The sequence below is a fragment of the Microcaecilia unicolor genome, chromosome 6, assembly GCF_901765095.1.
Source record: "Microcaecilia unicolor chromosome 6, aMicUni1.1, whole genome shotgun sequence".
Taxonomy (NCBI): domain Eukaryota; kingdom Metazoa; phylum Chordata; class Amphibia; order Gymnophiona; family Siphonopidae; genus Microcaecilia; species Microcaecilia unicolor.
Genome location: NC_044036.1, coordinates 113959599 through 113984177, shown reverse-complemented (window position 1 = coordinate 113984177; position 24579 = coordinate 113959599). Strand labels below are relative to the sequence as shown.

Genomic DNA, 24579 nt, shown 5'->3' with positions numbered 1-24579 from the left:
CCACTTATTGTAATTAACAGTACAAAAAGTGCTGCAGGATAGTATACATTAAGTAGTAATAAAGTAAATGAGGATTGAGTATTACAATATGTAATATGGAAACGAATGCTAGATGCAAAAAGGTAACAATTTATAGTCATCCATGTATAATAAAATTAGAGTGGGACTGAGCAATTGGAATAATTGTACAATTAGGGGTTTAAATTAACTATGATCATCTGTGAGAAATTGCTTGAACAGAGAGGCTTTAAGGTATATCTGGAATATCAAATAATTAGGTTCCCATCTGATGAATTTGGGGTCAGAATTCCACCATTTGGTACAGAGATAAGGGAATTCTGACATATAGATTGACTTGTAGATCACATTTTTTTGCAACTGGGATACATAATCTCTTGAACCAGGGAGAGCATTGCGAAGGGGGAGATCAATTAAAGATTGCATATAATTAGGGGTTAAGCCATATAGAGTTTTAAAAACAAATGCACATAGTTTGAACGTTATTCAGGCTTTGCTTGGGAGCCGGTGTAACTTTATACGCAAAAGGCCTTCACTTTCAAATCTTGTAGCCTTGTAGACTAATCTGGCTGCTGAATTTTGAACTGTCTGGAGTTTTTTCAAGGAAGATTTCTTATAGCCAGCATAAATGGCATTGCAATAATCGAAGTGTGATAATACTAACGTTTGTACTAAGGTTCTAAACATATCATTAGGAAAAAGATGCCTGATTTGTTTTAGTTTCCACATTGCTTTAAAGGTTTTTGTGATGACTGCTTGGACATGAATGTCAAATAACATGTAGGAATCAATTATTATACCAAGTATCTTTAATTAGGACTCCAATAGATAAGTTACATTATCAATTGTAAAATGTTGACAGTTTATGACACAGTGAGGGTTAGATAATAACAGAAATTTTTTTCTCTATATTCAATTTTAGTTAAAGGTGGAGGCCCAATTCTTCATCAGGTCTAGATCAGATTTAATGATCGATAGCAGTTCTTCAATAGAATCTTTGAAAGGGGTGTAGATGGTTATGTTATCCGCATAAATAAAATTATTATAACCAAAGGCATCCAGCACCTTTCCTAAGGGGGACATCATAATATTGAATAAGATGGGTGAAAGGGGGGATCCCTGTGGGATTCTGAAGTTTACAGCCCATTGGGGGGAGATGGAATTTGACTTGATAGGATCTAGATTTTAAAAATCCTTGGAACCAATTTAGGACACAGCCTCCTATACTTAAGTTGTCCATTAGTGCAAGTAGCAAATTATGGTCTACAACATTGAATGCAATTGATATATCAAATTACATAAGGATGATTTCCCTGCCTAGGCTAATTTCTTTCCTGCAGTTAGCAATTAATGTGGTTAGGACTGTTTCTGTGCTGAAATTGGGTCTGAAGCCAGATTGTGTATTGTGATGAAGGGAAAGGGAGGACAGATAATCTATAAGATTGTGAGCGACTATGCCCTCAATCACCTTTACTAGTAAAGGGATAGAGACCACTGGCCTGTAATTTGTTACATTGTTTATTTATGCCAGGGGATTTTTAGAGATGGTGGTTAATATTATGGGCCCTTTTTTTCTGTGGGGAAATGACCTAAGGATAGCAAAAAAAAAAAGAGATATGTGATCTTAGGGATGCTATATACAGGTCAGGTGCAGCTTTTATAGAAAACGAGGGCAGGAATCCAGTACACAGTTAGAAGATGAATATTTCAATAGAAAAGATTTCACCATGGAGAATGAAGGGGGAGAAAATGATGACCAATATCTATCAGTTTTGATACCAGTGAGGTTATGTGTCAGTTCAATCATGAATATCATAGGGTCTTCTTTAAACATTGCAATATTGAGTTTTATGCTTGGGTCAGTAGGCCTGCTTTGTCTACATCCAGCTTCACTGGTACATAAAAGCTCTACACAAGCAAGGAGTTTTTTTTCGGAGGGGGGGTGGGGGGTTGTTTTGCTTTTGTTTGGTTTACTTTTTTTTGTTATTGGACCAAAGTTGTGGCATTTCCTCCCTGCATATTTTTTTAGGGAGCATGATTTGTTTCCATTTCATTGGACGTTTTAAGACCTATTTGTTTTCTATTGCATTTAATGTTGCATGAGCAACAAATTTTCTTGTCTTGCCTTTGTAACAGGGGCGTAGCCAGACCTCGACGGGAGGGGGGGAGGCCAGAGCCCAAGGTGGGGGGGCACATTTTAGCTCGCCTCCCCCACTTCCGCCCCCCCCCGCTGCCGCTGCTAAAGTATCTTGGCTGGCGAGGGTCCCCAACTCCTGCCAGCTGAAGCGTTGGTCTGTCCCACGCTGGTCTCGTTACATATAGTAACGTTTATGTCCAGCAAATCTAAATACACTTCCAGGGGCTTACAAAATAAAGCATACATAATAAAACAAACAACAATTACAAAGCAGTGGTGTAGGTTTGGCTGGCAGGAGTCCCCAGCCCCCACCAGCTGAAGCATTTGTCCTGTGCTCTCGTTTTGCCTCTCCTGTTTTCAGTGGCACCGTACATGCTCTCATTTCAATGAAACAGCATGCTTGCGCATGCTCAGTTTTATTAAAATGAGCGTGCAGGGCGCACTGAAAACAGGAGAGGCAAAACGAGAGCACAGGACAAATGCTTCAGCTGGCGGGGGCTGGGGACTCCTGCCAGCCAAACCTACACCACTGCTTTGTAATTGTTGTTTGTTTTATTATGTATGCTTTATTTTGTAAGCCCCTGGAAGTGTATTTAGATTTGCTGGACATAAACGTTACTATATGAAATGGATAAAGAATAAGGTATTTCTATCTTTGTATCTTTCTTTTTTGTATAAGAACATAGGGCCCCTTTACCAAGTAGTGGTAAGAGGCCCTGTGGTAGTATCAGTGCATGGGTTTCCCACATGCCAAGATTCCTTCTACCACCACCTGGCTGGGAAATTCTGGGCGGGGGACGGAAATGGTCGTGTGGTAACTTAGTGAAACATTTGTCACATGGTCATTTCCCGGGGGGCGGGGAGGGGTGCCCTTACCACCACCTTTATTTATAATTTGTAATAGGGGCCCATCACATGTGAAAGATGCCCTGAGCATTTTATTTAACACTTTCTTGGTCCAAGTGTAAGACAATCATATGAGCCTAGTGCTGAAAATCAGTTCTAGGCTCCTATTCCCTTCTCTAAATCCGCCCCGTTGTACCCACTTTTTATGCTTGTGGTTTACAAGTCCGTAGGATCGCAGAGCACACACAGAGAAACACACTGCTGTTAAACGCACTCGCAGCAGCCCTGCCCAAATCGTCGTCATCACATCATCATGTAACTTAGAAACACACAACAGGCGCCTGCGGCCTAATCCCGCCCCCAGGTTTCCAGCAGAATTTCCTGCCAGGTTTAAAGATGGCTGCGAGCAGCACCAAAGTCCTTTCCACATTTCCTTTGCACGCTTTCGGTTTCCACAGTAACCACGTCAGGCAAACAAAAAGCCAAAGGAGGTTCTGCGAGAAACATGCCTGTCTTCACCTACACTCGTTCCGAGTTCAGGCGCCTGACGCTCCCCAAATCTCCCCTTTCCCCCTGCAGTTCTTCTTATTCAGCGTCCGTCTGTGCCGAGTGGGGTAGGGCAGACGGTAAGGGCCGCGGGGTCTTCGACGTGGCAGCTGTCGCGCATGCGCAGTACCAGATGAAGGAAGTGGAGCCTGGAGGCAGCTAAGTGGTTCCTTTTCCCAGTCCTGCGGGTATGGCAAGCTGGGCAGGCTTTTCAGAAGCGGAGCTGCGGCGACTAAAGCAACAGAAAGGTAAAGTGCTGGAGGTCAGAGGATAGTGAGGTTGTGATGAATGTTAGTACCGTAAATGCACCACCGCAAGCCTAAAGTGACAATGCCTACCTGTCCATACCTGATACAACTCTGATCTCCAGCAGGATGGTGATAATTAGCAACTTCCCCCCCCCCCCCCCCCCCCCCCCCCCCCCCCCTGCTGCTCGTATCTTATTCATGCGGTGCACTGTGAGAGATCACCAGCAAGAGAAATAAGATAATGTTGCCAGAGCTGCCAAGGATGGATTGTCCTGAAGCATGAGATTGTAGCAAAGTGTCTTTGCAAAACGAGAACTACATGGTCTGTCGTTTTGAGACGGTGTGTCATTTGTTCTGCTGATGAGACCATAAGTACAAGGGGGATGGAGCAGGGGGTATTCTTAGATTTCTTTCTATTGGGTTCTTTGGCAGCAGTGGCACTGAATTTCTGAGTGAGAGAAGTAGTTCAGAGAGTATGAGAGAGCCTTAAAATGAATATGACACTCATTAATGAGTGAAACTCGGTATCTGTATGTTGTCCATATATTGGTCACTAATGAGTCCCCATCTCCAGTACTGTGGGGACGATGCAGTAAAGCGTACTAGGTTTTGTGTACTAGTTGGCTTGGTTTAGCACACAGTTTTGTGAGCTCTCTCTGTAAAAACAGGTTTTGCTGACAAGTTAACCATATGCAAAGCTTGTGTAGACACCAGAGTGCAGCATATTTAAATCTCATGGAAATGAGGCTATTAGCTATTCAGGTCAGATGTAGAAAAGTGATAAAAAAGGCTGAGTATAATGGATGGTCTTAATGCCAGGTAAGCTCGTACTTCAAAATGATATATTCCAGAGTATGTCATTTTTCTCTGCAGATGGAGTTTGGATTTTAAGTGTCTTGGTTGTTTCCTCTTGGGGCCTTTTTTTGTAGGCTTTCTTTTTTGTGTGTGTGTCAATGAATTTTTATAAATTTACAGATTTTTCTCATCCAGAAAAGTTTGTACCTTTTTATTTAAAGATGTGTTTCCTTTCATTAAAAAAATCATATCCTTCCTCGGGGCTACTCTGTAATTGTTCCTGCTGTTAGTGCTTGGCATGCATTAATGGCGAGTTTCCATGGGTTTCTTTTGAAGTACAATATGTGTTTTGTAATCATGACATTGACCAAGTGGAAGTTAACTTGAAATGTCACTAAGCACTGAACACCTGCACTGAGGTGACCAACTTCATAACCATGGGAAATCTGGGCCTTAGTATTGATGTGCCTGGTAGAGTTGAATACTCTTGACCTCAGTTTGGCCGTTTAAATCTTCCAGGCAGGACAGCAGTGATTACACTAAAAGAATGTTTAGTTCCTGCCTTTGGGATGATGAGGTGGTCCTGCAGTCAGAAGCAATGCCTACTGCTCCTGCCCATCGCAGCTCTAGTCTGAAAATGGTATTAGTGAGTACTGTGAGACTGGTGCTAGAAGTCGTGATGGCCATTTTGAGACCAGAGCTGCAGTGGACAATAGCAAGTGGATATCGCTAAAGGACCTCCTAGACCACCAGGGATATATAGAATAGGACCAAGGGGAGCCTTTGGGGGAGGGGCTCAATCAGGGGCTTCTGGCATTGGGAGTGGGAAAGAGGGGAGATCCAGATAGGGGGAGGGAGGGATACCAGAAACCCTGATGGCCATTGCCCAGTTAGCTTCCAGGTTGTGGCAATATTCAGATTGGTGCCCAGTTAGCATGGCGGCTAACGTTAGGACAGCCTTTTTGCTATACTGTAGCGTGATATGAGTTTAATCATCAAAATTAAATGTGTAGCATGATGTTGTGTTGGATCAGATACATATATATACACCAATATATTTGTACAGCTTTAAAAACATATTGAAACTGCAGCAGAAACTGGCTCCTCTTCCCCCTCCCTTTGGGGAACATTTAAAAGACAAAAGGTACTGCCTGCAAGGAGTTTTCAAACTCTCTTTCCCCATCCTTTTTTCTGGGAACTTCTGATAGCAGGGCTAGGCAATTACAAACACTTAACAGAGACAAAAGGTAGCTTTCTTCTCCTCCCATCTGAAACAAAGCATGACTAGGTGGATACCTGAAGGCTCATCAGGACATCTCCGAAAACCAAAGACCCAAGAGACAGAAAGTCTGGAGAACCCATTGAAGACAAAGACTTCAGAGGAAAAGCATAAACAAAACATTTGCCTGTCATCAGAGGTATACCTGCCCCCTCCCATCAGCTATCGGACAAATGGACGCCAGGACATCTGCAGAAAGGAAAGACTTATAACGTGATCATATGAACAGACTACAATAACCATAATGCCTTGCAAGTTATCCAGTGCAAACCAGGAAGCAGGTGCTGGGACTCTGTGATCATATCCTCCTGCAAGCTTGCAAGGTATAAAAGATACAAGCTGTTCCAGACAGGCAGATTCTCTCTTCAGCTGCAACTCAGATCCATCTCTGCAGAAGCCCTGCTCCTGACCACATGGCTCATCACTCTGCTGAATAATAGAACTTTTCCAAAAGACTTTCTCTCTCTCAGCTTCAACAATCCTACTACAAAGACTGTTCTGTAAGTTATAACTTTTGATCTAGATTTGCTACTTTACTTAAGCACAGATTATCTGTAAAGATCTCTTAAAAGAACTATCTCTCGTTTATATGATTGCATTAATCATATTGTAACTTAATAAACCTTTTGAATCTAAATATATAGTGTTCTTGTCCTTTAAACCTGGTAATGCAGGTTAGTGCAATCCAATAAATACACTTAATTCCTTTTATTCTTGAATCGTTCTTACCTTATAGGTAAGTGGTGGAGAAACATTAGTGAGTGCTCTAGCTATCCCCAAGTATAAATTAATTCCTTGTAACAATACTAACTTTTAGCTGCTTACTTAACCAGTCAGTAGTCGCACTATCACTGCTAACCAGTTATGTACTGGCTCCACTCACAGACTACAATGTAACAAAGAGAGGGAACCAAGTACAGAAAAAGACCAAGCAAAAAAACAACACAAAGGGCCTTTAAAAACAAAAGGGAACACAGTTCTTTCATTAAAAAAGTCCTTTAATAGTGAACTTTGATTGAAGAAAGACCCGACACGGGCCGTGTTTTGGTGCTACCGCACCTGCGTCGGGGGTCACACCAATGACAAAGGAGGCTTCAATAGACTAATTTCAAAAGGCTGATGCTTTCCAAAATTTTGTGTGATATGTTCCTCCAAATGAAATGCAGTGCAAAGCTCACACACAGCAACAGTGTAAGCGGTTAGCGTAGTGCTGATATTCAGTGGCAGTGTCAAGTTAAGTGCTGCTGAATATCGATGGTTAGGCAAGGACAAGTGATTTTACCGGGCAGGAAGCTTTGAATATTATAGGTTAATTTTTTTTTTCCTCAAGATTGTGTTTGACCAGATGGCAGGCTGGCAGTGGTAAGAAGTAGCAGGATTTGGTTTTCTATCTTTTTTTTCTTCTTCTTTTATCCTGCTCACTATTTTATGTTCTGGCTTTCTGTATTTTTTCTTTTTATTCCTTTTAAAAAATAATTTTAGCGGTTTGTTTCATTAGGTTTCTAAACTTCTTTGGTGTGTCTTTGCAAAGGGCAGTACAGGAAGTTCTGGAATGAAGACAAACAAGGTAGTAAAAATCCCTTCCCTAAGATATTGAATCAAGGCTAAGACAAAGGTGGCAACGCCCTGCAAGATTGTACAAAGGTTGAAAACCAGACTGAGGTCAAAACTCCAGAAGAGAGACATGCACTGGTTCCTGTTTAGTTATCACACTTGGGGCCCGATATTCAGCCGGTGACGATCAGCGTTTTGCTGACCACTGATGGCATTCTATCCTGAAATTCAGTGCCGGACAATGTCCAGGCTCTGGCATTGAGTTTTTGGGTGTATGGAGTCGGCAAAAACATAGCCGGTTAAGTACAATATTTGGCAGTTAACTTGCGATGAAGAACCACAAAGATAAGACAGCGTTTTATGCAGTTATCTTGGCCAGTTAAGTGCTGAAAATTGGCACTTAACCGGCTACATGATGACTCTGTCCCCATAATAGCTGGTTTCAGCTTGGGCACTAACTGGGGATTTTTTAGCAGCACTATCTGGTTAAGTGCCGCCAAAAATGCCCAGTTATTTATTTATTTGTTGCCCTTGTAGCCCACATTTTCCCACCTTTTTGCAGGCTCAATAGCCTCAGACAGGTGATTTAAATGGCCAGGAGAAATATTTCATAGGAAATTTTCTAGCTGTATCGTATAAGCCCTGTCAAATTACGTTTTGTATGTGAAGTTTAGTGAACTGTGGCAAGTTGCCAAATTGAGGTCAAGAGTATTCAACTCTACCAGACAAATCAACACTAAGGCCCAGGTTTCCCATGGCTATGAAGTTGGTCACCTCAGTTCAGATGTTTAGAGTGCTTACTGATGTTTCAAGTTAACTCCCATTTGGTCAATGTCGTGATTGCAAAACACATATTGTACTTCAACAGAAACCCATGGAAACACGCCATTAATGGATGCCAAGCATTAACAGCAGGAATAATTACAGAGTAAAGTCGAGGAAGGATATCCAGCATACAATGTGAAGAAGAATATTTAAGTACGTCTTCCTTAAATTAGTTAATGGTAAGAAATTGTGCAAAAACCTATCCGTTGGAACATAAAATTCTGGAATTGTAGAATTTATATGTAAATCTATTGAATCTATACTCCTTGATGTGATTTCTGCCATAGTCTTAGTAGGTTTCTAAAGTTGCCTTCCAGGTTCTCCTCTTTCCAGGTTGGATTGCACATAAAAGCTCAAGACCTTGTAGGTACATACAACTGTAGCCTTCCTTTAAGCTAAGGAGGGTCCGCACCATTTAAGGCTTTTAACTTAAATTGGGCTTGAAAACACATTGGCTATTGGTGAAGTTTTCAGTATTTGCCTAATATGCACTCTGTTATGGGATAGGAGGCAATGTCCTTCTGTGCATTAGGAATTGGTTATTGGACAGAAAACAGAGGGTAATGTTAAAGGACCATTTTTTTTCAATGGAGGAGGGCAAATAGTGGAGTGCAGCAGGGATCTGTACTGGGACCGGTGCTATTTAACATATTTATAAATGATCTGGAAATTGGGATGATGTGAGGGGATTCAGTTTGCAGATGACACAAAATTATTCAAAGTTGTCAAAACAGAAGCGGACAGTGAAAAATTGCAGAAAGGCCTTACGAAACTGGAAGACTAGGCATCCACATGGCAGATGAAATTTAATGTGGACAAATGCAGAGTGATGCACATTGGGAAGAATAATCTGAATCATAGTTACCTGATTTTAGGGTCCACCTTAGGAGTCAGCTCCCAAGAAAAAGATCTAGGTGTCATCGTAGACAATACTCTGAAATCTTCTGCCCAGTGTGCGGCAGCACCCAAAAAACAACAGGATGCTAGGAATTATTAGGAAAGGGATGGTAAATAAGACCAAGAATATTATAATGCCTCTGTATCACTCCATGGTGTGATCTCACCTTAAGTATCATGTTCAGTTCTGCTAGCTGTATCTCTAAAAAGATATAGCAGAATTAGAAAAGCTTCAAAGAAGAGCGACCAAAATGATAAAGGGGATGGAACTGCTCCCATTTGAGGAAAGGCTAGAGAGGATGGAGCTCTTCAGCTTGGAAAAGAGATGGCTGAGGGGGAGATATGATTGAGGTCTACAAAATCCTAAGTGGTGTAGAAGGGTAAAAGTGAATAAATTTTTCACTCTTTCAGAAAGTACGAAGACCAGGGGTCACTCAATGAAATTACATGGAAATACTTTTAAAACAAAAAGGAGGAAATATTTTTTCACTCAAGGAATAATTAAGCTCTGGAACTTGTTGCTAGAGAATGTGGTAACAGCGGTTAGCGTAATTGGGGTTTAAAAAGGTTTGGACACGTTCCTGGAGGAAAAGTCCATAGTCTGTTATTGAGATAGAAATGGAGGAAGCCATTTCTTGCCCTGGGATTAGTAACATGGAATGTTGCTACTATTTGGGTTTCTACCAGGTACTTGTGGCCACTGTTGGAAGCAGGATACTGGGCTACATGGACCAATGGTCTGACCCAGTATAGCTATTCTTATGTTCTTACATGATTACAACCTTGAATTATTAGAGTCCATTGCAGTAAGATACTGCAAGCCTAACCACAGGGTTACTGAGGGTTGTACATGCACGTTAATGGCCAAGCAATGCGGAGAGGAACTAAGTGTGGGTGTTAACTTGTACAGAAGACATAGTCACATATTGCATTAAAATGCATAGTAATGAGGTCATTAAGTACTCTGCGGCAATGCAGAGAAGGGAACAAGGGCTTTTTTTGCATTGACAAAGTGAGAAATGTTTCATCAGGTTCGGGACAGTGTAGAAGGGTTAGCATAGAGGATTTAAGGCCAGGTTTTAAGATTTAATTGCCAGTTTTGTCATTTTTTACAACCAGAAAGAAATGCCTACAAGTATAAAAGACTGACAGGAGGTAACAGAGTTTGTGTTTGTTTGTGTCAGAATATAATGGAAGTGTTGGCATGTATTGGCAACCATTCTGTGTATAAATATCAGACTCACAAAAAATGTATGTAGAAAGAAATTTTTGCAAGGTTGATATTTATATGTAGGAGAACAGGCAGCTGTGTGCTGACACTTCCATTTTTGTTCCAGTATGCACACAAAAAGCTGCACTAAACATGAAATAGTTTGTGTGCAGGCATCCGGCAGTCTCTCCTCAATCAGCGTGTAAGTTCTGTGCACATAAAATTTGCATATACTTAGCTTTCTCCACGGCATAATATTACGTTTGCAGTGGAAGCTGTGTGCTTGGACATTTATATATTTATTGGGATTTATTAATCGCCTTTGTGAAGAGATCCACTCAATACAGTGTATTGCAGGTACAGTTTAACATAAAACTTAGTTTTCAAAACAGCATAACAATAGTAAAATAACCAAGTATAAACATAATTACAATAGATGAGGTAAACTTAAAAGCAACAAATTGAAACCTACCATGAAACAGGATCAAAAACATACACACTTAACAGCACTGAAATTCAAATAACAGGGATATAATATGATATCACCGTAATACTAACGAAACATCTAATAAGAACACATTACAACATTCAAATAACATACTAATGCTGTTCTAGAATGCAGCTTACCATATAGCTGAAGGGCCAAGATGCGTGGTACAGAGTCAGTTGGGATAAATAGACGGGTGGCTGAACTCAAGGCAAGTTCTTTGTATAGATAAGATATAAGGAACTGATCTAAGTTAGTGTGCATAGTAGTTCTGTGTGGCTTTCTGCATCAGCCCCCAAGAGTTCTGAATTGATTGTAAACTGAATAATATGGATAGGAAATCCTGTATGTAAAGAATTGCAATTCTTTATCTAAATGTGATAAAATAAATGCATATATAAAACTTATCACACCCATTTCTTTCAAAAAAGGATTAATCTGGCATTTATTGGTAAAGTTAGGAAGAAGAACAAATCATTTCTGTTTGTGGCTCCATGGATAGTGAAGCAACAGTGATCACTCTCAAACTTTTGTAATAGTGTACAAATGTGTAACCCCTCATTCAATACAGAGAAACATAACAATTTAAAAGTAGTTGGTTTCCCTCCCTAAGGCCTCTAGTGTTGGTCATTAAAAATTGGTAACTTTAGAAAAAGCAATTTCTTATTAAAGTTTTGTGGCAATATGATCTAGATCTAGAGGAGGAGTGGCCTAGTGGTTAGGGTGGTGGACTTTGGTCCTGGGGAACTGAGGAACTGAGTTCGATTCCCGGCACAGGCAGCTCCTTGTGACTCTGGGCAAGTCACTTAACCCTCCATTGCCTGCCGCATTGAGCCTGCCATGAGTGGGAAAGCATGGGGTACAAATGTAACAAAAAAAATAAAATAAATAGTCTTGATAGTTTTATCTGCAAACATGCTTGTTAACAGCAGCAAAAGGAGATGCGAGATAAGAAACCTGATCTGCCCTTAACAGGTGAATGCACAATGTCAAACCCTTGCCTTTCTGTCTACAGTGTGAAGATAAAGAAGCTCAATGAATAGAGCAACATTTTTCAACCACTGTGCTGCAGCTGCTCCCCAGGTGTCTCATGGTCAAGAGATGCATGGGAACCCCACGGAGTCCGCGGGGATCCCACATGGATCCTGCGGGCATGGAAGTAGCTCCTGCAGGGTTCACATGGGAGTGTACAAGCCTCTCAGTGACCAGTTACCTAACCAGGGTCCTTCAAGACTTCCAAGTACTGCCTTCTCATCCCTTCATTAATTCAGAGCACTCACACTTGCTCTGTGCCTAGGTTGATGCAGCAAGGCTCATACTGACACATGCATAGGCCAGCAGCATCAGAGGTTACCTGATCTACTGACTCATACGTGTGGCGAACTCCATGTGCAGCTGGCCTGTGCATGTGTCCGGTGAAGGAAGGAAGGAAGGAATGAGAGAGCATTGGGGAGGGTTTGGAGGGGGGCTGGAGTTCACCAGACTGTTGAAAGAAGGCAGGAGAGAGCATCGAGAGGGAGGGCTGGAGAGCATTGAATCATTAGGGGAGGGCTGAAGAACATCAGGCCGGTGAAGGGAGACAGGAGAGAACACGGGGAGGAGGGGTGTTTGGAGAATATGGGGTCAGTGAAGGAAGGAGGGGGAGGGCTGGAGAGCATTGTACCCTTGAAGGATGGCTGGAGAGAGCATGGGACAGAGGGCTGGAGAGAACATGAGGGGAGGGTGGCCAATGTAACGCCAATTTTTTAAAAAAGGTTCCAGAGGAGATCTAGGAAATTATAGACCAGTGAGCCTGATGTCGGTGCTGGGCAAAAACAAAATTACAGAGCATATTCAAAAGCATCTATTACATTTCTTTTGAAGGGGTGAACAAACAGGTGGATAAAGGTGAGCCGGTCGATATTATGTATCTGGATTTTCAAATGGCATTTGACAAAGTACCTCATGAAGGACTCCAGAGGGAATTGAAGAAGAGTCATGGGATAGGAGGCAGTGTCCTATTGTGGATTAAAAACTAGTTAAAAGATAGAAAACGGAGAGTAGGGTTAAATGGTCATTCTCAATGGAGAAGGGTAGATAGTGGGGTTCCTCAGGGGTCTGGGACCACTGCTGTTTAACATATTTATAAATGACCTAGAGATGGTAATTAAATTTGCTGATGACACAAAGTTATTAAATCACAAGAGGATTGTGAAAAATTACAGGAGGACCTTACAGGACTGGGCATCTAAATGGCAGATAATGTTTAATGTGAGGAAGTGCAAAGTGATGCATGTGAGAAAGAGGAACCCGAATTATAGCTACATAATGCAAGATTCCACATTAGGAGTCGCCAACCAGGAAAGGGATCTAGGCGTCATCGTTGATGATACTTTGAAACCCTATGCTCAGAGTGGGACAGCGGCTAAGAAAGCAAATCGAATGTTAGATATTAGGAAAGGCATGGAAAACAAAAATGAGGACTTTATAATGCTTTTGTATTGCTCCATGGTGCGACCGCACCTCGAATATTGTGTTCAGTCCTGGTCACCGCATCTCAAAAAATGTATAGTGGAATTAGAAAAGGTACAGGGAAGGGCAACAAAAATGATAAAGGGGATGGGACGACTTCCTATGAGGAAAGGCTAAAGCAGCTAGGGCTCTTCAACTTGGAGAAAAGATGGCTGAGGGGAGATATGATATATGTCTATAAAATAATGAGTGGAGTGGAACATGAGTAGACATGAATCCCTTGTTTACTCTTTCCAAAAATACTAGGACTAGGGGGCACGAAATGAAGCTACAAAGTAGTAAATTTAAAACGAATTGGAGCAAATATTTCTTCACTCAACGTGTAATTAAACTCTGGAATTCGTTGCCAGAGAATGTGGTAAAAGCAGTTAGCTTAGCAAGGTTTAAAAAAGATTTGGATAGCTTCCTAAAAGAAAAGCCCATAGATTATTATTAAAATGGACTTGGGGAAAATCCACTGCTTATTTCTGGGATAAGCAGCATAAAATGTATTGTACTTTTTTGTGATCTTGCCAGGTACTTGTGACCTGGATTGGCCACTGTTGGAAGCAGGATGCTGAGCTTGATGGACGTTCAGTCTGTCCCAGTATGGCAATACTTATGTACTTATGAAGGCTAGAGTACATCAGACTGCTGAAGGAAGGCAGGATAGAGAGGGAGGGCTAGAAATCATTAGACTGAAGGAAGGCTAGGAAAGAGCGTTGGGGGAGAGGGAATAGTGATAACTGGAGAGCACTGGACTTGTGAAGGAAGGGCAGGAGAGAGCATGGGGGAAGGGTGCCACTTTTGAACTCCCTCTGCACAAAACTATCTTTGTGTAGTATTGCTATGATTTTTAAACAAACATTAAGAAAAGTACTGGGGCAGATTTGCATATTGAATAATGGAAATTGTAGTTTACTTGATATTAAAAACGTATCTGATGTTTGTTTTACGTAATTTACTTTGTTTTTATTTAACCACTGGACTGTTTTATATCTTTTTGAAGATGTGGTCCTCAGAACTGTACACAGCATTGTAAATGAAGTCTCTTTTGGCACTGATGTTGTGGAGGTGGAAAGTATAGTCAGGGCTTTTTTTGAGGGGATACTTGGGGGTACTGAGTACCGGCACCTTTTCCATTGTCTGCTAAAATTGACCCATGGTCCCCAAGTTTTCATGAAAGAGCTCAGGCTCTACACACCAATTCTTCCTTGTCATTGATTCTATGACTGGTTGCAGGGGGCCTGGCTTTTGTGGGATGGGTCCCTCAGTGATCACCCCATCCCTGAAGGGTGGCCTAGCATTTAAGTACCGGCACCTTTTTTGCTAAAAAAAAATGCACTGAGTATATTGTTGGAGGGACTCAACTGGAGCCATCATATGGTTTAATCTTCTTTGGTCACATCCTCATTCAGGGTTTGCTTCAGAGAGTGAAAATATAAAATGTGAGTAGCACAGCAAATACCAGCATAAGTGGCTGTTGGTGGGGGGGGGGGGGGGGTGGATTTGCTTTAAAATTGTTTTTGAATGTGTTTTATTTGTGGCTATAAAGGTAAGTGTTTAAAATTTTAGTTATTAAACTTTAAACACAATTTTTATACTCTTTTGTTAAATGATAATATATATATATATATATATATATATATATATCCTTAAAAAACTGATGGTGTGCCTTGAAAACTTTTGTGCCTTGTAAGTGTGCCATGAGATGAAAAATGTTGAAAATCACTGAAATAGAATAATGTTTCTCAAACCTGTCCTGGGTTTTCAAGACATCCTTAACATGCAGGAGATAGATTTGGATGCACTGCCTCAATTGAGTGCAGAATTTTTACACATCTTTATCAGATACCTGAAAACCTGACTGGCCAGGTATCCCCAGGACTAGGGTTACCATATGTTCGGATTTACCCGGACATGTCCTCTTTTTGAGGACATGTCCGGGCAACCAGGCGGGTTTTGCCAATCTGCTCGTTTGTCCGGATTTCTGGACAAATAGGCAGGCTGGTGGGCAGATGGCTCGCCTGCCCGCCAACCTGCCGGTTTGTCCAGAAATCTGGACAAACAGGCAGATTGCTAGCCTCCCCTCCCCTTACTTACTACTGCCCCGGTGGTCTAGTGACCGCTTCCGCCTTCGGGGCAGGAAAGAGCCCCCTCTTTCCTCTCTTTCCTGCCCGGAGCGCTGCCCTGCATGCATCCTTCCTGTTCCTGATTTCGGCGCTGATTCAAAATGGCTGCCCAGAGTTGAAGTGACCTCGCAAGACTTCCACTCTCGGTGGCCATTTTGAATTGGCGCCGAGATCAGCAACAGGAAGGATGCATGCAGGGCAGCGCTCCGGGCAGGAAAGAGAGGAAAGAGGGGGCTCTTTCCTGCCCCGAAGGCGGAAGCGGTCACTAGACCACCGGGGCAGTAGTAAGTAAGGGGAGGGGAGGCTAGCAGTCTGCCTGTTTGTCCAGATTTCTGGACAAACCGGCAGGTTGGCGGGCGGGCGAGCCATCTGCCCACCAGCCTGCCTATTTGTCCAGAAATCCGGACAAACGAGCAGATTGGCAAAACCCGCCTGGTTGCCCGGACATGTCCTCAAAAAGAGGACATGTCCGGGTAAATCCGGACATATGGTAACCCTAGTCCTGGGGATACCTGGCCAGTCAGGTTTTCAGGTATCTGATAAAGATGTGTAAAAATTCTGCACTCAATTGAGGCAGTGCATCCAAATCTATCTCCTGCATGTTAAGGATGTCTTGAAAACCCAGGACAGGTTTGAGAACCATTATTCTATTCCAGTGACCACCAGGGCAGTAGTAAGGTATGAGGAGGGGAGTGACGGGGTGTGTGACGGGGGGAGGGGAAAATGTGGCGGGGCGGAGCGAGGGCATGTAAGGGGGCGTGGTGGGGTGTGAAAGGGGCATGAAAGGGGCATGTGTCCTTTTGGGGGGACACAATATGGTAACCCTACCCAGGACAGGTTTGGAAACAAGTAGAATACAGGATTTGGGGGAGGAAATAAATCTGTGTAGAGAGGAGTCTGGATAAAAATGCAGGACAGGGAAGAGTAATAGAAAGTGAAACATAAAGGTGAGCTGGAGAAAATATTCTTGTAACTTCTGTCAATACCCTCCACTGATTTTTGAGATATAAGGAAATAGGTTTTCATGTCTATAGCCATGGCAGCAGTTTTATATGAGAGGATATTGGGGAATATTTGAATGAAGTTTCTGTACCTGTTGGTAAGATGGACATGTATGCACGATGCAACAGTGAAACGAAAGAAAGCAAGATCTGGTAGCCTGAATGAAAAAGATTCATAAGAATTACTTGGAAGATATTGAAAGGACCATGTCTGAATGTGCAGGATCTTCAGATTAATAAATATTCATTTGTCATACATTCCTTTTTTTAAAGGACAACCTGGCTTCCCTGGACATAGCTTTTAGATGGACTTCAGAAGTTAATGCTTGAATTTTTATGTTTAAACAGGAATGTAGTAGTAGCATGAGAATATTTTAAAATCATGTTAAAACAGGCAGATATTCATTTTAAGCTTCAGAGTCTTTTTTTTCTTCTGGGTAATGGTTTAAATCAAATTTGACCTCTCAAATTAGGAAATACTGGAAAAATTGTTGATCCAGGCTCTTAAGCCAGTTAAGTTCAAAGTCAGATCATTATTTGACTTATGTCGATATGCCATTTATCTTTGGATGAAATGAGATCAAGTTTCTCTTGAGGTTGTCTTGGCTGTCCTTTAATAATGTTTGCTTTCGATTTGTTGCTTAGCTTTTTTACTCTCTTTTCATAGATGGTTTTTACAGTAATTCGTGTTCTAAGCTGGTTCTCTGGTTAGTCAGTGTTATTACTTTTCAGACTTCATCATTGTTGGGATAAGTTGACATTCTGTAATTCATCAGAATAGATCTGGAAAATGCATGATGTCATGAGGATGAAGTTACGCCTGTTCTCATTTGCTATTCATCCATCTGTTAGCAGTTAGTAAAAAGTGGCACTTGTGATTAATTCCATTGGCCCAATTCTCTTCCCATGTTGTTTCAACTAGATGAGACACATTTATTGCTAGTCTTTTGACTGCTGTACTGAACCAGCTTAAGAGTCGAAAAGACCAAATATGTTTTCATTATTTGAACATTTCTCCTTCATCATGTGAAAAGCTTCAGTGTGACTGACATTCAGAGTGTATGTATTGGTGTCATTTATTTTTAAGTACATTTCACATCAAGAAGCTGCTGTGTCACCCAGTGCATGAGACGGTCTTACCACAAGGTGTGCTGGAATTAGCAGGAGGGTGTAGGAGAGACTGCTCTGCACTGATGTATAGATAATAACAAATTTAAACTGAAGCCTTCAGGTTAAATGTAACTTTAATCAAGTAGAGAGAATGGGTTTATAGTGAGACATATATAGTAAGGTGAATTGGAATATCTTCTTTCGACCAGGAAATGCAGTGATACTAGTTTTCTAGAAACTATGGAATGGCTAATCTGCCTTGGTTCCCACATATGGTACATAAGTATTGGCACACTGGGACAGACCAAAGGTCCATCAAGGCTAGCATCTTGTTTCCATCAGTGGCCAATCCAGGTCGCAAATACCTGGCAAGATCCCAAAAAAATTCAATACATTTTATGCTGCTTATCCCAGAAATACTCAATACCAAGTAATAGAATATTAAACAAGCGTCGAGTGCTTTCAAGCCACTGTCTCGCAACACGATGTTGTTTATAGGGGACGTCTCATATAGTCACTACTTAGATTTGACCCAATCATAGAGGTCTATATCTGTCTTGTGACGGTTGTAATCATTGACTATTCCACCTTCCTACCTCATATATATTTTTTCTTCTTTTTCCTATTCTTGTTCAATTTTACTTTTACTTGTTCAATTTTACTTTTCACAGCTGGAAGGATTTAGAGACTGGTTAAATGGTTGTCATCCCAGAATATAGTTTACTGCATCCAGTTCTGAGACATGTATCCACTTTCTTGGCGTGGAGATAAATCACAGCGGGCATTTATTACCAAAGTATTCATCAAACCCACGGATAGAAATACTATGCTAGATTACAAAAGTAGCCACCCGAAAGCCCTAAGGGATAGTCTCCCTTTTTCGCAGTTGTTACGATACAGACGAATATGTTCTTCAGACACAGATTTCAAATCACAGGCACTGGTGTTTAAGGACAGCTTACTATCATGCAATTATCCACAAAAAATCTTAAGACATGCTTATACCCGAGCAAAATATAACAACAGGGAATGGTTATTGCAATCTAGAAACGAAACGCCATCCAATGATCCAGTGATGACTTTTATTATGAGATTTGCTTCGGGGGAGAAAAAGTAGCACACATCATCAGAGAACATTGGGACGTCATGCGAGCCCATCCACTGTTCACACACTATCGACTGCGCACTGCATTCTCACGTGACAGAAATTTAAAGGAGATTCTCAGCCCGGCAGAATTACCAGGGCGTGACTCTCGAGACACATCTGTATCCAGAGGTCACAGGAAATGCAATAAACCAAGATGCAAAACTTGTGAGTTAACAATTGTAACAGATAACTTTAAACACAATGACAAAGTATATCAACTGAGACACAATACCACCTGCTGCACTCCATATGTGGTGTACTATATTATTTGTCCCTGTGGAAAAGTATACATAGGAAAATCCAGTAGATCCTTAAATGCAAGAATGACAGAACATCACTCCAGAATAATAGGGAAGAATCTAGGAGCACCATTGGTGAAGCATTGTGTTAAGTACAGTCATTCTGTACATACTCTTAAATGCATGGTGATAGATTTGGATGCACTGCCCGTAGAAGCGGAGATCGGAACCGTAAACTGCTCCAGCAGGAGACCTTTTGGATCTATCATCTGGAGACCTTGGAACCAAAGGGTGTGAACACATATCCATTGGTGCTGTTTTATGTGAGACTTCGTGATTTTCCGGTATGGGTATACCGGAACTTCAACACCGGATATGATCAGCATTTGAATTTCCTATAAAGAAGGAGTTGTATCCATATTCTATAGCTGAAGAGCAGACGTGGAGGCTGTGTGGAGGTGAACCATGACACCATAGAGTACATTTGAGTTTGTATACGGCAATAAGTAGCAGATTAACGGAGTTGTATTTGCTGTTACAGATCCTGAGTGCATCTACCCTTGATAAAGCCACATTGTGCGAAACAGGCACCTGTCGGGGCAAATTACGCACCTGGATAAGCAGATAAGTGGATATTTAAACTACTGTGTTTCCAATACCACACTATGCACAGCTGTTAGAATTTCTAAAGCCGTCGGACATCAAAACATATATTAACGAGTTTGTCATTGTTTGGTGGGTGAGTAAGCAGCCACAGAAACAAGAGCAAAAAGAAATAAGAAAAGATTAAGTAAAATTGAACAAGAATAGGAAAAAGAAGAAAAAATATATGTGAGATAGGAAGGGGGAATAGTCAATGATTATAACCATCACGAGACAGATATAGACCTCTATGATTGGGTCAAATCTAAAGTGGCTTGAAAGCACTCGATGCTTGTTTAATATTCTGCTATTTGGTATTGAGTATTAACTTGTGATAGTAGTAAAACGCCACTTAAAAGTTTACAGTTCTCCCAGAAATAAGCAGTGGATTTTCCCCAAGTCAATTTAATAATGGTCTATGGACCTTTTCTTCAGGAACCTGTCCAGACCTTTTTTTTTAAACCCCACTAAGCTAACCGCCTTTACCATAGTCTCTGGCAACAAATTCCAGAGTTTAATTACACGTTGTTTCTCCAATTTGTATTAAATTTACTACTTTGTAGCTTCATTGTATGCACCCTAGTCCTAGTATTTTTGGAAAGAGTAAACAAATGATTCACTTCTACCTGTTCCGCTCCACACATTATTTTATAGACCTCTATCATATCTCCGCCCACCCGTCTTTTCTCCAATCTGAAGAGCCATAGACGCTTCAGCCTTTCCTCATAGGGAAGTCGTCCCATCCCCTTTATCATGTTTGTCGCCCTTCTCTGTACCTTTTCTAATTCCACTATATCTTTCTTGAGATGCAGTGACCAGAATTGAACACAATATTTGAGGTGAATGCATTCTCTTTTTACTTGTGGCTTCACCTTTGGCCTCAAACACTAAAATGCAAAGGGACTTTTTTTTTTTTCAAAAGTGTGTTTCATGTGAAAAATGGAGCTAAAACACCTCAAATCTGGCATTTTTGTGAGTTTCCAGGTGTTTTGCTTGATTTTTCATGTAAAGTACATTTTGAGAAGTCGCTATGCAAAAGTAAACTTTTGCGCAAAGTCCACTTTGTACAGAAGTTTTAGTTAAAGTTGTCATTAATCAGCTGTTGCAAAACAGAATCTTGCAAAGCAGCTCATTTAATGTCAAAAATCATGAAGACAGGTGCACCAAAAAGGATTTGTCAGCTCGCTTTTGCAAAGAGAATAAGTAGATCTCTGGAGACATAGTTATATTTTTCAGAGCTGCTCCGAAAAAGGCTTTTCACAGAATGATGTCTGCTTTAAAGAACCCTCATGGCCCATATCTCATGCTTTCCGTGCCAGTGCCCTCTTGCAGCCCCTTCTTCCCAGCTCAAACAGGGGGCTAAAATGTACAAGCCCTTCCCCTTTAGGCCCTACCCCTTATATCAAGCACTAAGGCCGGACCCTGCTACATATCCCTCCTCCTTCTTACCCAGTAAGAACAGCAATACTGGGTCAGACCAATGGTCCATCTAGCTCAGTATCCTGCTTCCAACAGTGACCAATCCAGGTACAAGTACCTGGCAGAAACCTAAACAGAAGCAACATTCCATGCTACCAATCCCAGGGCAAGCAGTGGCTTCCCCATGTCTATCTCAGTAGCAGACTATGGGCTTTTCCTCTAGGAACTTGTCCAACCCTTTTTAAACCCAGATACGCTAACCAATTTCCTGGAACTGTCCTGGTGTCTCCCTCTACCAAAATGGCTACCCAGTTCCTAGTGGCAGTACCAGACCACAGAGTGGAAGGCCCTCACTGTTGCTAATGTGGGTGTGTAGTGTTCCCAGCAATGGCAACAATTTTCTGGCAAAATTTAGCTATGGGATACATATGAGCCATGAACTCATTTGCCTTCCATAGCTAAATTTAGCAAAAATTGGTACTAAGTTGCAAACATTTTCATGGGTTAGCATATGATGCCCTTAATATCAGTGAGAGTTTGCTGAAGTAGTGAGGTTGAATAGTGCTTCACTTCTAACCATCTTCAGGAAAGTAGAGCATGCCTGCCTGCCCTAGGCATTAAAATGGCATAATACAAATTATATTACTCTGTAATTATATTTGCAACAAATACCATTCTTTATTCATCAAAACATAAAACATGTAATCTAACATTACCCAAAATATTGTTGTATGTGTATATAGATATATATATATATAGAGAGAGAGAGAGAGAGAAATGCTATCCTAGATATCGAGATATCCATCTTTCTTTCTAGATATCTCTTGCTGTCTCTATCTCCCGCTCTAGATGTCTGCATATCTCTATCTCTCTGTTTAGATATCTCTCTGTTTAGATATTTCTCTATCTAGATCAGTATTTCCCAAGTTCAGTCCTAGAATACCCCTTGCCAGTCAGGTTTGCTGGATATCCCCAATGAATTTGAATGATTTGCATACACTGTCTCCATTATATGCAAATCTCTTTCATGCATATTCATTGTGGATATCCTGAAAACCTTACTGGCAAGGGGTACCCCAGGACCAGACTTGGGGAAACACTGATCTAGATATATCTCTGTCTGTAGATATCGCTCTCTCTCTCCCTCTCCGTCTGTATATTTCTCTCTCTCTCTCTCTCTCTCTCTCTCGATATATTTCTCTCTCTCTCTCATGCATATTCATTGTGGATATCCTGAAAACCTGACTGGCAAGGGGTACTCAACTGGACTTGGGAAACACTGATCTAGGTATATCTCTGTATCTAGATATCTGTCCCATCTAGATATTTCTCTTTCTCTGTATCTGTCTAGATATATTTCTCTCTCCCTCTCTCTCTCTCCATCACTGATATCCTGAAAACCTGACTGGCAAGAGGATACTCCAGGACCAGACTTGGGAAACACTGATCTAGAAATATTTATATCTCTCTCTCTCTCTCGGCAACTGAGGACGCTTGTAACCACAGGATTTTGTAGCACTCAATTCAAAACTGATTGTCATTGCTTAATTTGTTGAGATCTAATTACAGTTAAACTTAAGTAAAGCAAAGGCCCTATTATTTTCAGAGGATGGAACAAGACATCTCTGGAATCCATCAACATTGCAGGTACCAGAATCCCCATTGGTGAATCCACGAAAAGTTTGGGTGTAATTATAGATTCTGTCTTGAACTTTTGCCTACATATTTCCTCTGTCATTAGGAAGTGCTTCTCTAAATTACACCAGATTTGTTGTATTCAAAATTTGCTTGAAGTAAAGGCACTTAGAATTCTCGTACATTCTTTAGTAATTACATACCTGTGTTAATGCAACAACTTGTTCAAAGTTTTTTGTGTGAGAGAAATTAGGCACCTACAACTGGTGCAAAATTATACAGTTAAATTAAGCACTGGCACAAAAAAATTTAACCACATTACCCCCACTTATGAGAGCGTGGCATTGGTTACCCATTAAATTTCTTATAGTTGAGAAATACTGATACTAGTACATAGAATTCACTACTCAAGGCGGCTTTTATTACCCTGTCTTCTGATCCCCTATTCCCCATCATGCAGCCTCCATTTCTCTCAACATAACATTTACCCCCTGTTTACTAAGCTGCGCTTTGAATGGGCTGTGTCCGCATTGCCGTTCAGCAGCTGCTAGCGTGGCTTAGTAAACAAAGGGACTAGACGTTCTATCACGTTTTCCTGGATACTTTTTGAAACTCTGTCTTTAGTGTCGCTGGCCCTATGTTATGGAACAAGCTTTTCCCATCCTTGTGTCTGGAAACTTCATATCAGAAATTCAAAGCCTCTCTTAAAACATACTTCTTCGAAAAAATACCTGTGTATAATATATAAACCGGTTTGTTTGTAACCACAGAAAGGCAGTATATCAAATCCATTCTCACCCCCACTTAGAGTCCTACATTATTATGGTCACTGTCCTTCCTATGATGATTGGTGAAATTATACCCTGGGAGGGCCAAACTCCAGGAAAGTAGCTGTCCACTCTCTCCTGAGATTCTCGATAACCCACTCAATGGATTATGATCTGTTTTCACAATGAATTCTTATCCATACAGATAAGGCTAGGTATTCTTTCTTGTTTGTAAGACAGTAAAGAGTAGGGTTCTGTGTGCTCTTCAATGAGTTAATTGGGAAATTTGAATGGTGTTGAGCTGGAATATTGATGATTTTGCGTGTGTTTCTTATTGCGTAATGTCTTTGGATTATTAGTAAGTTTGTTAAGTAAATAAATATCTGAAGAGTGAACGCTGGGAAGAAGGTTTTAAAATGAGGGATATATATATAAATGTCTAAGAAATATACTGGAACAAATAACAAATACCAAGAGTTAAGGCCACAAGTGAAGATAATAAAGATGAGAAAACAGGTACAGTGGTGGAAATAAGTATTTGATCCCTTGCTGATTTTGTAAGTTTGCCCACTGACAAAGACATGAGCAGCCCATAATTGAAGGGTAGGTTATTGGTAACAGTGAGAGATAGCACATCACAAATTAAATCCGGAAAATCACATTGTGGAAAGTATATGAATTTATTTGCATTCTGCAGAGGGAAATAAGTATTTGATCCCCCACCAACCAGTAAGAGATCTGGCCCCTACAGACCAGGTAGATGCTCCAAATCAACTCGTTACCTGCATGACAGACAGCTGTCGGCAATGGTCACCTGTATGAAAGACACCTGTCCACAGACTCAGTGAATCAGTCAGACTCTAACCTCTACAAAATGGCCAAGAGCAAGGAGCTGTCTAAGGATGTCAGGGACAAGATCATACACCTGCACAAGGCTGGAATGGGCTACAAAACCATCAGTAAGACGCTGGGCGAGAAGGAGACAACTGTTGGTGCCATAGTAAGAAAATGGAAGAAGTACAAAATGACTGTCAATCGACAAAGATCTGGGGCTCCACGCAAAATCTCACCTCGTGGGGTATCCTTGATCATGAGGAAGGTTAGAAATCAGCCTACAACTACAAGGGGGGAACTTGTCAATGATCTCAAGGCAGC

At 41.2% G+C, this 24579-nt stretch overlaps 1 protein-coding gene across 1 annotated transcript in view; it reads left to right on the top strand.

Annotated features, from left to right (window-relative positions):
* Window positions 1–3691: 3691 nt before the first annotated feature.
* LOC115472974 (RAB6-interacting golgin-like) overlaps window positions 3692–24579 on the top strand; it is a 59569-nt gene continuing 38681 nt past the window's right edge. Inside the window, exon 1 of the mRNA XM_030207535.1 lies at window positions 3692–3795. Coding sequence (XP_030063395.1) covers window positions 3738–3795 — 58 coding nt within the window. The 5' untranslated portion in view covers window positions 3692–3737. The remainder of the gene's footprint in view (window positions 3796–24579) is intronic.